Below are 16,067 nucleotides of genomic sequence, written 5' to 3'. Positions count from 1 at the left end.
ATATATATATATATATATATATATATATATATATATATAATTTTATAATAAAATATAAGTAAAATCTTAAACTTTTAGGAATCCAAACACACTGTAAACAATTTTACATCAGTAAAACACTGATGATATCCTACATTAAGAGACACTTTGTTGGGAAGTTGAGCCGCTGCTCCCGCTCATCTTTTCCAAATGGCGTTAACGTTATTTGCTCAGTACATGCAGTAGAGACCTGCACTCCTACGGGAGTATAGCGGGACCCGAGGCAACCGACTGCGGCGCGGGACAAAACTTGATGGGCGAGTGCGGCTGTTCGGGACGCGGGAAAATAAAATGATTCGCGGGACCCCCGCAAAATAGAAATATCTAAAAAGCAAAATATTGGTATTCATCTATTGCACAAAAGCAGCAAGAACAAATAGTATACAACTTACAGCTATGATTAGTAAGCACATTGGCAGTCATCAGAGGTGTTTAAGTTAGAATCCACTCACTGCTCAAACATTCTTGCACAGTGCTGAATATTGCGTGCTCGCGAATTAAAACACACGAAGTGTAGACATTGTGAAAGATTCATTGTACATAATATTCATTGTGTTAGAGCTTTATGAGATCGCATATGAACTGAGATGTCAACTTTAGCTTTGTCTGCTTGCATTCTGGATACACACAGTAGCTCATGCTTGCTCTTCTGTGTGAATGTTGATGCTTAGCCTATATAACAAATATTTTATCAGGAGCGTTTATGCTGGGGTTTTGTGAAATTACGAGATGTTACAAAACTGTTTCATGTAAATTCAATTGATGTACTGAAAAAAAACTATATAGGTTACTTTTAGGCGGGCAGGAGCGGGACAAAACATGAATGTCGAGGCGGGAACTGAACGAGATAAACATATTTCTGCGGATGCGGGACTGAAAAATCCGTCCAGTGCATGTCTCATGCAGTGTTAAAATGCCCCCTATTGGTTAAACTCTGCATCAAACGTAATATAAGCATGAAGACGTAATATGCACATGAAGTGACTTGTCAAAAACGACTTATATGCTTGTTACCACATTTGATAATCAATCGAAATAATCGCAGCTCTTGCGATTTGAAAATCGCACCCTTTCAAATCGCGATTTCGGTTTAAAAACGATTAATCGTGCAGCCCTACTATTTAGCAGTGAATCTGACCTGGAGGTGGAGGTCCAGGGTAGGCGTATCCAGGAGGAGGTGCAGACGAATACATGCCATTAGCAGGAGGAGGTGGAGGATAAGCATACGCCCCATTCGCCACATAAGGACAGCCGTAATTTACAGTCACCGGTTGCCCTCTGGATGCTAAAATGAATGAGAGAGACCGAAGGTAATGCTTCCACATTATACAAATTAATGTGAAAAACAGTGTCTTTTTAAATTAAATTATATTTGAAACTTGAAAACGTACCCTGCGCTGCCACCTGTAGCATGTACTGTCCAAACTCAATCGCTCCTCCAGCAACAAAAATCATCTTGAAGGTTGCAGAACCTTCCCAGCCACCTGGAGCAGTGATGGAAACACACTTTAGTAAACTTAATTACTATAAGTACATTGTCTCTCCTCTTTTAATGCTAAATCTGAACTCTTCATATACTTTCTTCCAAGGGTAATAATATTCAAATGAAAACTCGAGGAAGATCTTGATTTAGAATGATTTACAAGATACAAATTAAACATAATATAATATAAATTGAACACCAGTAATATAGTTTTTATTTTTTACACAAATGCATATTGTTATTTATATGTGACCCTGGACCACAAAACCAGTCATAAGGTTAAATTTTACAAAACTGAGATGTATACATCATTTGAAAGCTCAATAAATAAGCTTTCTGTTGATGTATGGTTTGTTAGGATAGGACAATATTTGACCGAGATACATTTATTTGAAAATTAAGAATCTGAGGGTGCAAAAAAATCAAAATACTGAGAAAATCACCTTTAAAGTTGTCCAAATTAGGTTCTTAACAATGCATATTACTAATCAAAAATTACATTTTGTTATATTTACAGTAGGAATTTTACAAAAAATCTTCATAGACATGATCTTTACTTAATTTCCTAATGATTTTGACATAAAAGAAAAATCTAAAATTTTGACCCAAACAATGTATTTTTGGCTACTGCTACAAATATACCCCAGCGACTTAAGACTGGTTTTGTGGTCCAGGGTCACATATGTGATTTATATACAAAACCAGTCTTAAGTAGCACAGGTATATTTGTAGCAATAGAAAAAAATGCATGTATGGGTCAAAATGATCTATTTTTCTTTTATGCCAAAAATCAGTAGGATATTAAATAAAGTTCATGTTACATGAACATATTTTGTAAACTTCCTACTGTAAATATATCGAAACTTCATTTTTGATTAGTAATATGCATTGCTAAGAACTTCATTTGGACAACTTTAAAGGCAATTTTCCCAATTTTTTTTGCACCCTCAGATTTCCAATTTTCAAATACTGTCATATCCTAACAAACCATACACCAATGGAAAGCTTATTTATTCAGCTTTCAATTGATGTATAAATCTCCATTTCATTGACCCTTGTGACTGGTTTTGTGGTCCAAGGTCACATATTGTATAATATATAATATGTATTATTATTTTAACACCAACAACAGTGTGGCCTGACAATTGTTTCTAATGAATTACATGATATTAATAATGTGCAATTATTTGCATTATTCACTGAAAAAAGTTCTGAAAATAAAGAGTTCAAAGATATTAATTAATAAAAAAAGTGTCTTTATAAGTCAATACACAGTATTTTTTATTAATAAAAAAATACTAAAAAGTGAGCAGCCACAATAATATTTTCAAGGAGGAAAAAAAATAATTTTATTTTAGTAAGTTGCTTAAGCAACATTTCAATTTATTCCGAATATTTTAATATTTATATGGTAAATCACAATAATTAATAGTTTTGGTTAACAAAAACAACACCGTTTAGGGCAGTGGTTTTGGCCTGTGATTTGGTTTATTCTCTCTTTGTTCTCTCTGTCCTCACAGCAGCAGTTTTATATTTAGTTTCTGTGTTTTACCTGCAGGCTCAGCGCTGATGGTTCCCTTGATGTAGTTGGCACCAAGTACTGGCTGTTTGACCTCACAGCCCTTCATAAGATAAAACGGCATCATGAAAGACTGCAAAGGGTCCCTCCCTTTAGTCAAGAAGATCACCTAAAGATTCAACCACAAGATGAACATAGTGCACCACCAATGTCAGGAACTGAGCTTATTTACAAACCATTGAAAAAGTCTAATCAGGAGGAGGCAGACAGACAAGGCCAAGACCATATGTTTAAAGATCAAGCACTAATTTTATTTATTTAATTGTTTCCTTGCTCTGTCCTTATCCTCATTAAAATATAAGATGATCGTCTAACTCCTTCTCTTGAATTACGTACCCTGTAAGGTGTCAGGTAGACGCTTCCCTTCTTGCTTTTTCTGAAGGCTTCTGGCAAGCATTCTGTGTCACTAAACACCAGCTCCACATTCTCATATGACATCAAGACACTGTAAAAATGAAAAAAACTGATTTGGTTTATTACAGTCAGCACAGTCTGTGCCAACACATAATGATCAAAGCTAGCTTTGCCATCGCTGACAAGGAACAAAGATTTTGTTTAGTTTTTAAAGAGTACCAGTTTCAAACAAAACTGTATTTATAAGAATATTTTTCTATAATTTTATAATAATTAATTATGAATAATAATAACAACAACAATAATCAAAAATATTGAGATTTTTAACATTAAACATATTAATGATTATTATTTACAATAATACAAAAATGTAAGATAAAATAAATACTTTATAAATTATATTATTATTATTATTTTAATTATAAGTTCATTATTAAAAAATAAAATAAACAATATAAAAATGTAAAATACTATTAAAATATATGAAATATTATAACATATAAATGATAATAATAATTATTGTAATTAAGTTGTAGTACTAAGAACATTTGCCTATAATAATTCACTATAAATAATCATAGTAAAAAGTCAATATAATAATAATAATAATAATAATAATAATAATATCAAAACGAAATAAAAATATGAAATAATAATAATAATTCATTATAAATAATAATAACAATAAATGTATTAAATTTTAAACATTTTAATGATTATTGTTTACAATAATACAGAATATTTTATAAATTATATTATTATTATTATTGTAATTATACATTTATTATTAATAAATTAAATAATATAAAAATGTAAGAAATAAAAAATAAATAAATATAATAATAATAACATAAATTATAAATATAATAAAGTTAAGAATACTTATAAAGAATTTAAGAACATTTGCCTGTAATTTTGTAATCATTCACTTAAAATAACAATAGTAAAAAGACAAAAATAATAATATAAAAACAAAATAAACAAAAATATATGTGAAATAATAATAACTATTAATATTATTTAACATTTTAATGTATTATTGTGGACGATTATGTAAATAATATGAAAAAATACACTTTTTCAGATTTCGATTTATGTTTTAGATGTAATATCATGCAATGTAGAATACAAGCAAAAAAGCTCAAATAAAAAGACCGTATCAGTGGGTTACTGATCATTGTTAATGGTTTGTTGACATGTTAGAGATATAATGTCACTGCTGGAGTCATCAATCACAGTGTTCATCAGTTGTGTAAGAAGATCACAGCTATTGTAAAACTTTAAGAGCATGTCATTTCTTTTAGAAGAAGCTTAAGAAGATTATTGCTGACCTACTGAGACCAACACGGCCATTCACAGCACAAACACTAATCCTACTACGGCGAAGGACACGCTCATTAATATTAATTAGGCAGCGTGGTATGCGTCCCCTTGGACTTGCTGATTGGTCAAAACACAAATGAGGGTTCGTCGGTCGGAACGCGTCACTAATATTAATTAGGCTACGTGACTGAACGCTGCAGGAAGGTTTCCAAGCAACTTGAGCATGACTAAATTAATATTCATAGGCGCAGACTTCGCCATAGTAGGATTCTGGAAGCTGCGCAAGATCCATGTTGTTAAAAGATAACAATTTATGTGCCTGTATATGGATTGCGTTTACAATGTGTAAGTATAATGTTGCTTAAAATGAACACGTAAACGAAAGAAAGGCTATATACGGTGGAAATAAATAAAAGGGGTGTGATCTAATGGTTCACGCGATGTTATTCAACACATGACACTGTAGACTGTACTATTTAACTATATTAGTGTGAATAGGAAACACATAACACACGATGATGAATTCAGTATGGTCGTTCTGGACAAATCCGTGAAGTCAGATTTATATAACGTTATAATATAAAATAATAACGGCAGTGATAATCAAAGAGTCTGAATTCGCGACGTTACCTTTCGCTGTTGTTGATGATAACACCTCCAGATTCAGAATGATTGTTGTTGAGGGCCATGGTTGATCTCTGTCTGTTATTAATGTGTAAAATTGACGCTCTACATTCTACGAGCGCAACTCAAAGGTCCACCTGCACTTCCGGCATAAGCAACGCCCCCTGGTGACATCAGCGAGCGCCTTTGAGATATTTCCCGAACCTTCTCAAATAACAAATAAATATTTATCGAATTAAGGGAGAATAATATTAATCTCATAATATTTAATTTTTCTCTATAGATAGATAGATAGATAGATAGATAGATAGATAGATAGATAGATAGATAGATTAAATGTACTCATAAAGAAAAATAAAATTAAATAATTACTAATAAATAAAAATAAAATTTAAAATGATTAAATTAGTCTTAATAATATAAAAATGTAGGAAATAAAGTAAAATATTTTATAAATATTGTTTCTATAATGTTACAGTAGTTATAAATAAGTAAAAAATATACAATTGTAAGAAATAAAAACTAAATATAATATTAATAAGAAAAAAATATTAAATTATCTGTTATATACATTAATAATAATAATTATTAATCTAATTAAAAGTGGAAGTACTTAGAACATTTGTCTATAATATTGTAATAATTTACTATAAATAATAATATTAGTGATAATAAAAAACATACAAATATAAATTATTTTAAATAAAAAGTCAATAATAATAATAATAATAATAACTCAATAAAATATATGAAATATCATTATTATTATTAGTATTAATTACTGTGGACTAATATTATGTGAATAATATAGTAAATACACTTGAAAATGTATCTTAGGGATAATGAACAATGTAATGTAGAATAGATGAAAAGAAAGTTAAGCAAATAAAAAAATCTTAAATAAAAAGACAGTACAAGGATAGAATTTTTTTAAATAATATAAAATTACATAAATTAGTCTTAATAATATAAAAATGTAGGAAATAAAATAAAATATTTTGTAAATTATATTATTATTATTGTAATCATATTTTGTATTTCTATGTTTCTATAATGTTACAGTAGTGTATTATAAATAAATAAAAAATATACAAATGTAAGAAATAAAAACTATAACAAATGTATAATAATTATTATTAATCTAATTAAAAGTTGAAGTACTGAGAACATTTGTCTATAATGTTATAATAATTTACTATAAATAATAATAGTAGTGATAATAAAATACATACAAATGTAAATTATTAAAAATAGAATAATAAAAATGATAAAATCTCAAAAAAATGTATGACTTATTATTATTATTATTACTATTATTAATTATTGTGGACTATTATTATGTGAATAATATAGTAAATACACTTGAAATTTTATTTTATGGGTAGTGAACAATGTAATGTAGAATAGAGGAAAAAATTTAAGCAAAAAAAACTTAAATAAAAAGACAGTACAAGGATAGACATTAAACTGCTCTTTAAATTCTTCAAAAAATAATATAAATTTACATTAATTAGTCTTAATAATATAAAAATGTAGGGAAAAAAATAAAATATTTTGTAAATGATGTTATTTTTATTGTAATTATATGTTGTAGTTCTATGTTTCTATAATGTTACAGTAGTTTATTATAAATAAATAAAAAATATACAAATGTAAGAAATAAAACTAAATGTAATAATAATAAGCAAAAATATTAAATGACCTGTTATATAAATTAATAATAATAATAATTATTAATCTAATTATAGGTTGAAGTACTAAGAACATTGTCTATAACTCAATAAAAACATATAAAATAGTATTATTATTGTGGACTATTATTTGGTGAATAATATAGTAAATGCACTTGAAGATTTATTTTAGAGGTAATGAACAATGTAATGCAGAATAGATGCAAAAAAGTTAAGCAAATAAAAAAGCTTAAATAAAAAGACAGTACAAGGATAGACATGAAATGGCTATCAGAAAATAATATAAAATTACATTAATTAGTCTTTAAATAAATTCTTGACCAAAGTATTCAAAGAAAGGTGGATTAACGTTAGATGTTAAATTTTGATGTATTAAATGCAATTACATCAGAAGTAACAATAACCAAATTACAGAAAAAAAACGATCCTTACTGTATCTTTTTAAGGGAAAGTAATTAAATTACAATAATTAATTTCTTAGTAACGCATTACACCCAACACTGTGTGGCAGCCAGCATAGACTTTTATTTTGTAATATGACATGCTGCTTTAAACCTTTAAACTACGTTAAAGAATATTTATATTTCTATATAGGTCATATGATGATTGTTTGGAGCTTGAATACGTGCCATTGTTTTTTTAAATAAATAATAAATGATTTTTACGCAGCACCCCTGCGTAATGGTATCTGCCGCTTTACTAAGATCGTGATCTGAAACGGACGCCATTTTGGATCTTGTGCAGAGAGGTATTCTCCACACAGCCATACGTCTACTGTGAGCCAACATGGCCGACAAGACTCCTCAGTTTCCTACCATGTGGCCAACAGAAAACGTCGCTCTGCGTGAACTCGTGTCTGTTTCCTGCGTGTTGTAGTGGAGCAGCATGGCTTCATCTGCGAAGAGGCGAGCTATCGAAACGGGACAAAACCCACAAGACAGCAATGAAAGCTCGGACGAGGGTCTGGAAGACTCCGGCGACGAGGACAGTGAAAATTCAGAAGAAGAAATAAACGAGGTAAGTTGCGGTTTCCACTGTTATTGCAGCAAGTAATGTCGTGATGTGCAGGCCAGATTGGCTCTGCGTCGAAATACGTTGTTTTGTGATCAATAAATGTGTTTTGGTTTGTGTTTAGGAGGTTATTGTGGACTTTGAAGCACACACGATATCTGACAATGACTTTCATGGCATCAAAACACTTCTGCAACAGGTACAGAGACTTTAATGTTTGTAAAGCACTTAACATAATGATAGAATTTACAAGCAGATATTTAAAGGGCAACGAATATGTATGCATTATATTTACACAGACATATGTGTATGGTTTTTGTTTTTCCAGCTGTTCCTGAAGTCTCATGTGAACACATCTGATCTGACTGACATTATCATCCAGCAAAATCACATTGGCAGTGTCATCAGGGTCAGCCTCATTTAAATATATTGATTATTGAGTATAACTTATTGTTATTTACTTTTTAATTGCCATTGTATCTTAAAGTATACTGATAAGCACCATAACATAATACTAAAATATTCATTAATAGTAATGAACATCTGAAAGAACAGTGGTCAGATTATATATTTTTTTTAAGAAATACGCTTTATTTGTACAAGTTAATGGTCAAATATCTCATATATACCAAATATCCTGGTTGCCAAAACCAATTATGCTTAAGAGAAAACTGTTACATTTTAATTATAAGCAAATAATCACTAGAGACTTTAAATTATAGTGTGATTTCTCTTTTACAAAAATTAATTTCCTTAATTTTTACTGTTCATAACTGTATATTTCATTAACAGATATAATTTTATATGCATTAATTATACTTAAAACAGAAAAAAAAGAAAAGGGGAAAAAACAGGGGACCACAAAGAACTTGTAAAGTAAAAAAGAAAAGGAAAAAATCAATTAAAAAAATGTAATTAAATCTGAATAAATGAATAAATAGAATATAAATATGATACAATTAATGAAAATAATTACAATAAACACAAAATATTCGAAGTACGAGTTCAAAAAAATAATTTACTAACTGTGCGCTTTTGTTATAATTAAATATTTATAAAATTGTTGAATATTTAAATCATTTATATTTAGAGTTTAGTTTTAAAGAATACCAGTAGCAAAGAAAGCAGTAGTACTAAAAATAGTTTTCTATAATATAATTTATTATAAATAATAACAACAATAATAAAAAATTAATAATGTTTTTAATAATAAACATATTAATAATTATTATTTAGAATATAAAAATGTAAAGATAAAATATAATATACCTATTGTTATTATTATTGTATTTATAAGTTGTGGTCTTCAATGTTACAATTGCTTATTATAATTATTATAAATAATATAAAAATGTTAGAAATAAAAAAAGCTAAAATATAATATTAAATGTTACATAAACTGTAGTAATTATTAGTATAATTATAAGTTGTACTTCTATTAGTCTATAATGTTACAATAGATAATTAGAAATAATATCAAAATGTAAGTTTTTTTTAAATAATAATAAGCAACAATATAATATTAAATATTATACACATAATAATAATTATTATTGTAATTATAAGTTTTTTGTCTAGAACATTTGTCTATAATGTAATAATTCACTATAAATAATAATAATAATAGTAGTAATAAAATGCATAAAAATATAAGTTATGGATTAAATACAAACTGTCATTTTGTATGTGAAAATGTATAACTACATTTCAAAATTGGTACAGTGGTCACGATAAATAAATAATATAAAAATGTAAGAAATAAAAACTAAATATAATAATAATAATTAGCAAAAATATAATATTAAGTGGCAAGTCTGTGGCATTTAAAAAAATGGAAAACCCTGCCTTAAAATATACTGATAATCACCATAATAATATTTCTTGTATTCATTAAACATAATAAATCTGGATAAACAGTGGCTTTAATTATTATATTATCATTTCAATTCATGATTTTTAATATTTTTCATGCATTTTACTCCAGCAAGCGGAGGTACCAGAGGACAGTGATGACGAGGCCGACCCGGACGAGGTGTTTGGATTCATCAGCATGGTGAACCTCACAGAGAGACAGGTGATAATACTCAGTTACATGAATCATAATGAATCATTTATTTAGGGCTCTGTAATGTCCACTGTCAGTGTTGTTTGAGTCCTGTCTGATAGTCGTGTGTGTGTTGATCAGGGTGTGGAGTGTCTGGAGAAGCTGAAGGACATGCTTCTAGAGCAGAGTGCTAAAGCCAGCTCCCCGGATGTTCAGGAGCGCTTCGAGCAGCTGCTGCTGGGGAACGGACAGTCTGTCGGACTGCTGCTGAGCGAGAGATTCGTCAACGTCCCTCCACAGATCGCCCTCCCCATGCACAAACAACTTCAGTAAGTGTTTAATGGTTCTGACCAGCAGAGGGAGTCTAAGTGTGAATCAGCTGCATGACATAAACAGGGTACAAACGTTTCTTAAAGGCAAGACACTACTCACAAAAACATTGTTTTTTTTTTTTTAATGCACTGGTCGTTTTAAGATGTTTAAAGGCTGTATGGTCAAAAAGTTTTATTTTTCTAACCAGACTGAACCGTTTTATTCCTATCTGTATTCTGAAGATTTTCACAGAGAGAGGTTTGTTAATTTGCCTGATTTTATACACTACCAGTCAAGAGTTTTTGAAAAGTAAGAATTGTAAAGTTTTTTGTTTTTTTTTTAAAGTCTCTTCTGCTCATCAAGCCTGCATTTATTTGATCCAAAATACAGAAAAAAACTGTTAAATTTTGAAATGTTTTTACTATTTAAAATAAATGTTTTCTATTTGGATATATTTTAAAAATGTAATTTATTTCTGTGATTTCAAAGCTGAATTTTAGCCTCGTTACTCCAGTCACATGATCCTTCAGAAATCATTGTAATGTTCTGATTTGCTGTTCAAAAATCATTTATTATTATTATTATTATTATTATTATTATTATTATTATTATTATTATTATTATGTTGAAAACAGATGAGTAGAATTTTTTCAGGTTTCTTTGATGAATAGACAGTTCAGAATAATTTACATTTATCTGAAATAGAAATCTTTTGTAATATTATAAATGTCTTTATCATCACTTTTGATCAACTTAAAGCATCCTTGCTAAATAAAAGAATTCATTTCTATCATTTCTTTTCCAAAAAAAAATACACAGACTCCAAGCTTTTGAATGGTATAGTGTATAATACTACAAAAGCTTTTTATTTTACATACATGCTGATCTTTGGATCTTTCTATTCATCAAAGAATTCTGAAAAAATGCACTTAATTTTTTTTTTTTTTTAAATATTTGATAATAATAAAAAAAGTTTCTTAAGCAGAAAATCTACGTATTAGAATGATTTCTGAAGGATCATGTGACACTAAAGACTGAAGTAATGATGCTGAAAATTTAGCTTTGATCACAGGAATAAATTACATTTTAAAATGTATTCAAATTGGAAACCGTTTTTAAATAGAAAAAATATTTCAAAATGTTACTGTTTTTGCTGTGTTTTGGATCAAATAAATGCAGGCTTGGTGAGCAGAAAATACTTCTTTAAATCTTACTGCTCAAAATCGTTTTAATGGTAGAGTATATTTTATTCCTGAGTAAATTTTATTCCTAAATAAAACTTATTTTTGTTTAACTTAAACTTGAACTGAAATTAAAAATATTTAATTCTTTTAAATAAAGAGATTAAAAAAAAAAAAAAAAACTTATTTTATTTCAGCTATGCCAGGAAAACATTTCTCATTTTCATTTAGTTTGATGTACTAAAACAACTGAAACTTAAATAAAAATAAATGGAAAGTATATAAACACAAAACTACTATAAAAACATAACACAAATGTATTGAAGCTTTAAAATTAAATGAGAAAATATAAAAATAAAATGCTGAACACAGATTCCTAAAAATTGATTTTATTTTATTTGCTGTTGAAGATATTTTCTAACATATGAAAAGATTAAAAAAAAAAATCTGCTCTGTAAAAAATTTCTTCTGTAAAAAGCATAGACTGTAAAAATATGGATGAAGTGTTCGTGACGTCATCCGTAGGTTTCTGAAGAGCGATTTTGAAGCCTATAGTGGGCGGGATTCGCCGTCGCCATCGTGGAATTGCGCGTCACACCCAGATCATCGAAAATGGGCAAAGAGGCGGGTCGTGGGTGGAGCTGGGTGCTGAAACCACGCCTACTTAGAGCGCCAGTGATGACAGCAGCGGCAATCCCCCTGTCACTCAAGTGGCCACGCCCTTAATTATGCAGAACTTTACGGCTTAATATAACTTAAACAGATGAGTTATAAAAAAAATTCACCCCCCTCACAGTTGACATGAAGGGCGAAATTAGCTATATAGTCTAAAACCACTTTTTGAACCAGGCTGTAAACATGTTTTTTTCTGCTGTAAAGCTGGGCATTTTAACATGGGGAGTCAATGGGACTGACTCCCTTTTGCAGCCAGTCTCTAGCGGCCAGTCGATGAATTGCAGTTTAAGCCACTTCCGTGTTGGTTTATATAGAGAGCGGGAGGTAAAAAATACAAGTAAATATATGCAGATTAGTCCATTAATTATTAGAGCCTAAACATGAATGAAAGCCTAAAAAACTTATAATACAAAAAACATGTTTGAAATGTTACATTCTTAATCAGTAAATCAATTCTTAATCAGTCAAATGGCAGAGAATGGTGATTTTATATTGGTAATTTTTTTTACTCTATTCAGCTGGAGTGTCTTGCCACAAAGAAAATGGTAATTGAAAAGAAAAAAAAATATTGTAAAAATGATAAAGTGTGCACGATCAGTTTAAGAAATTAAATGAAACATATCAAAATATTAACCAGCAGGTATTGCACATTTTTAAAACGTTTTTCTACTGTGACTCATTTATTGTCATCTGCTGGAAGATGCAGGATTAGTCCATTAGTGCTCCTGAACTACGAGAGCTCTCGTGATGATCATGGTGTGTCAGACTGAAGCTGTTGTAGTGTTATTGACAGCCAGCGCTAATTCCATCACGTGGATTTATAAAGATCTTATGTAACCGTGGGTCTAATGTGGGTCAGTCTACAATGCAACATGTAGATGAGCCACATTACATCCCTTAATAATCCCAGTAAACCTCTGGAAACACTGAGTGAAGGGTTGCACCATAAACATAATGTTTAAATTATTCTCATGTTTCCAGAACATTGACAGAACTATTTTGAGATGCATCTGAGCTTGTGAGACATTATTATGTAGTGCAGATTGATAGTATTGATGCTGTTTGGTTTCACAGGAAGGAGATGGCTGAAGCACAAAGGACCAATAAACCCAGCGGTAAATGCCAGTTCTGCCTGATGATCAGTAAAACCTGCAAACCAGCCAAGAAGAGCATATCTGGTCAAGCTCAACCCAAAGAAGAGCTGCTGTTTGTGAACGATGAGGAGGAGTTCTTCTATGAGGTCAATATAATACTTATTTCTAATCTCTAATCTATTTCTAATCTCTACTTAATTCAAATCTTGAACTGCAGCAAAGGAAAAATATATTCTGCATTTTATTTCTTATATAAAATACAGAATATGTATAAGAAAAATATATGTGACCCTGGACCACAAAACCAGTCATAAGGTTAAATTTTACAAAACTGAGATATATACATCATATGAAAGCTCAATAAATAAGCTTTCTATTGATGTATGCAGTGTTGTTTTTGACAACCATCTTAGATTTAGTCTTAGTCTTAGTCTTTTGGACTAAAATGCTTCTTAGTTTTAGTCAAATTTTAGTCACTTCTATATGTGATAGTTTTAGTCCAATTTTAGTCGACGAAAAGTCAAAAAGGTTTTAGTCTAGTTTTAGTCAAAAAAAGGGGAAAAAGTAGTCTTTTAACAAATTAATGTAGGTCAGTAAGTATTTTGCTGTTGGGTAGTGTCACTTATAAGTTCTGAAAATAGCAGATCTATAGTTCAACACAATGTGAGCTTCCGGATCGACTATTTTCACCAATAATTACAATAATGAAGGAATGTTTTAGAACATAAAAGACAAACAAGGATGGAATGCTAAAACGGCTTGCCATACTAGTATAGCAAAGAGCATTTAATGCTAAAACGGCTTGCCATAGCGTCAGATACTTTTTAAGTTTTAATTGGCATGCACAATAAGCGGAAATGTCATGCATTTTAAACGTCTGACGGACCACCCACTAACATTTTCGTCTATTATCGTCTCATCAACGAAAACTCACACACGTCTCGTCATGTTTTAGTCATCAACGAGCTATTTTTATCTCGTCATCGTCTCGTTATCGTCATGAAAAAAAGTGGCGTCAACGAAATGATTTTGTCATCGTCATCATTGACGAAAACAACACTGGATGTATGGTTTGTTAGGATAGGACAATATTTGGCCGAGATACATCTATTTGAAAATCTGGAATCTGAGGGTGCAAAAAAATCAAAATACTGAGAAAATCACCTTTAAAGTTCTCCAAATTAAGTTCTTAACAATGCATATTACTAATCAAAAATTACATTTTGATATATTTATAGTAGGAATTTTACAAAAAATCTTCATGGAACATGATCTTTACTTAATTTCCTAATGATTTTTGACATAAAAGAAAAATCAATAATTTTGACCCATACAATGTATTTTTGGCTATTGCTACAAATATACCCCAGCGACTTAAGACTGGTTTTGTGGTCCAGGGTCACATATATGTTATACTTGCATTTTCTTTTTAATTTATTTGTTTTTTTTTTTGGTCGTTTTTTTATTTGTCTATATAATTTGTAAATTTTTGTTAGTTTTTAAATGAAATGCAAATGAGACATTTTATTTGGCAACTAGCTGCTATTTTGTTTTTTACTCATTTCCCCCGAGTTTCACTTAATGTTAATGAAGTTTCATAACCATTTTTTCATAAATCAGGTATTTATTTTATTTTCATTGTAATTTTTTTTTTTTTCACAAAGGTTCACTTAGTATTAGTAAAGTTTCATAACTTTTTTTTTTCATCAGCAATCAGCATAGTATAATGATTTCTGAAGGATCATGTGACACTTAAGACTGGAGTAATGATGCTGAAAATTCAGTTTTGATCACAGAAATAAACTACATTTTAAAATGTATTCAAATAGAAAACAGCTATTTTAAATTGTAATAATATTTCAAAATTTTATTGCTCTTCATTTTAATTTCCAACAATTGGCATATATTACTGTATTTTTTTTTTGTTTTGTAATTTTACTTGGTATTTATTTTATTTTTATTAATTCATTTTATACACTTTTTTTCCCCTAAGGTTCACTTAAGAGTGATAATAAAAAAAAATTTTTTTTTTTTTTTTTTCAAAAGTTGAGCTGTAATATATTTTCAATTATTAAAAAATTTGTTTAGTTGATATATATTGTTTTTTTTTTTCTTTAGTTTTTTTGAAAAATTGTGTTTATGTATGTTTGTGTTTCAAGTAAGTGGTTTTAATTTTAAGGTAACTATAATAACGCTGCTTTGATGAATTAATTTAGTTACTTTTCCAGGTGTTTACTTTTTTATTTAAATATTTTATAATGACTGCTATTAGATAGAAACTTTTTTTTTTTAATCAAATATTTCAGAGCCAAACATAATTGAAAAAATATTTATTAGAGAAATATCCTTGGTTTTATTAATTTCCCTGGTCCATTATTATCATACAACCTTAAACTAATTTTCTTTTTCACAGCAAGCCACATTGAAGTTCAGCTACAGTGTTCAGGACGAGGCTGATTCCTGTGCGACGGGGAAGTGGTCGTACGACGACGTGCCGATGAAACCGTTCCGCACGGTGATGGTGATCCCGATGGACAGGATGGGAACCATCATGGATAAAATGACTGAATATCTGACCGTCTGAACCGTCCAACACTGAACTCTTATTATTGTTCACAAAAGAGATGTTTAATGTCCCAGGCTTTGAGTTTAATGTA

At 29.5% G+C, this 16,067-nt stretch overlaps 2 protein-coding genes across 2 annotated transcripts in view; one reads left to right on the top strand and one right to left on the bottom strand.

Annotated features, from left to right (window-relative positions):
* Nucleotides 1-5,545, bottom strand: part of wbp2 (WW domain binding protein 2) — a 13,685-nt gene extending 8,140 nt beyond the window's left edge. The window contains exons 1-5 of the mRNA XM_073828487.1: nucleotides 5,409-5,545; nucleotides 3,438-3,546; nucleotides 3,075-3,210; nucleotides 1,431-1,523; nucleotides 1,178-1,324 (exon numbers count right to left, since the gene is read on the bottom strand). Of these exons, the coding sequence (XP_073684588.1) occupies nucleotides 1,178-1,324; nucleotides 1,431-1,523; nucleotides 3,075-3,210; nucleotides 3,438-3,546; nucleotides 5,409-5,467 (544 nt within the window). The 5' untranslated portion in view covers nucleotides 5,468-5,545. The remainder of the gene's footprint in view (nucleotides 1-1,177; nucleotides 1,325-1,430; nucleotides 1,524-3,074; nucleotides 3,211-3,437; nucleotides 3,547-5,408) is intronic.
* A 2,404-nt stretch (nucleotides 5,546-7,949) lies between these two features.
* On the top strand, nucleotides 7,950-16,039 carry bccip (BRCA2 and CDKN1A interacting protein). Its single transcript, XM_073828244.1, has 7 exons — nucleotides 7,950-8,110; nucleotides 8,229-8,303; nucleotides 8,433-8,513; nucleotides 10,089-10,178; nucleotides 10,290-10,477; nucleotides 13,391-13,556; nucleotides 15,824-16,039. Exons 1-7 carry the CDS (start codon nucleotides 7,979-7,981, stop codon nucleotides 15,992-15,994), a joined length of 903 nt encoding a protein of 300 aa, XP_073684345.1. The 5' UTR covers nucleotides 7,950-7,978; the 3' UTR covers nucleotides 15,995-16,039.
* The last annotated feature ends 28 nt before the right edge of the window (nucleotides 16,040-16,067 follow it).

This window comes from Garra rufa, chromosome 22 (assembly GCF_049309525.1).
Source record: "Garra rufa chromosome 22, GarRuf1.0, whole genome shotgun sequence".
Lineage (NCBI taxonomy): Eukaryota > Metazoa > Chordata > Actinopteri > Cypriniformes > Cyprinidae > Garra > Garra rufa.
Note: the sequence above shows the minus strand (reverse complement) of the source record. Positions and strands in the feature narration are given on the sequence as shown.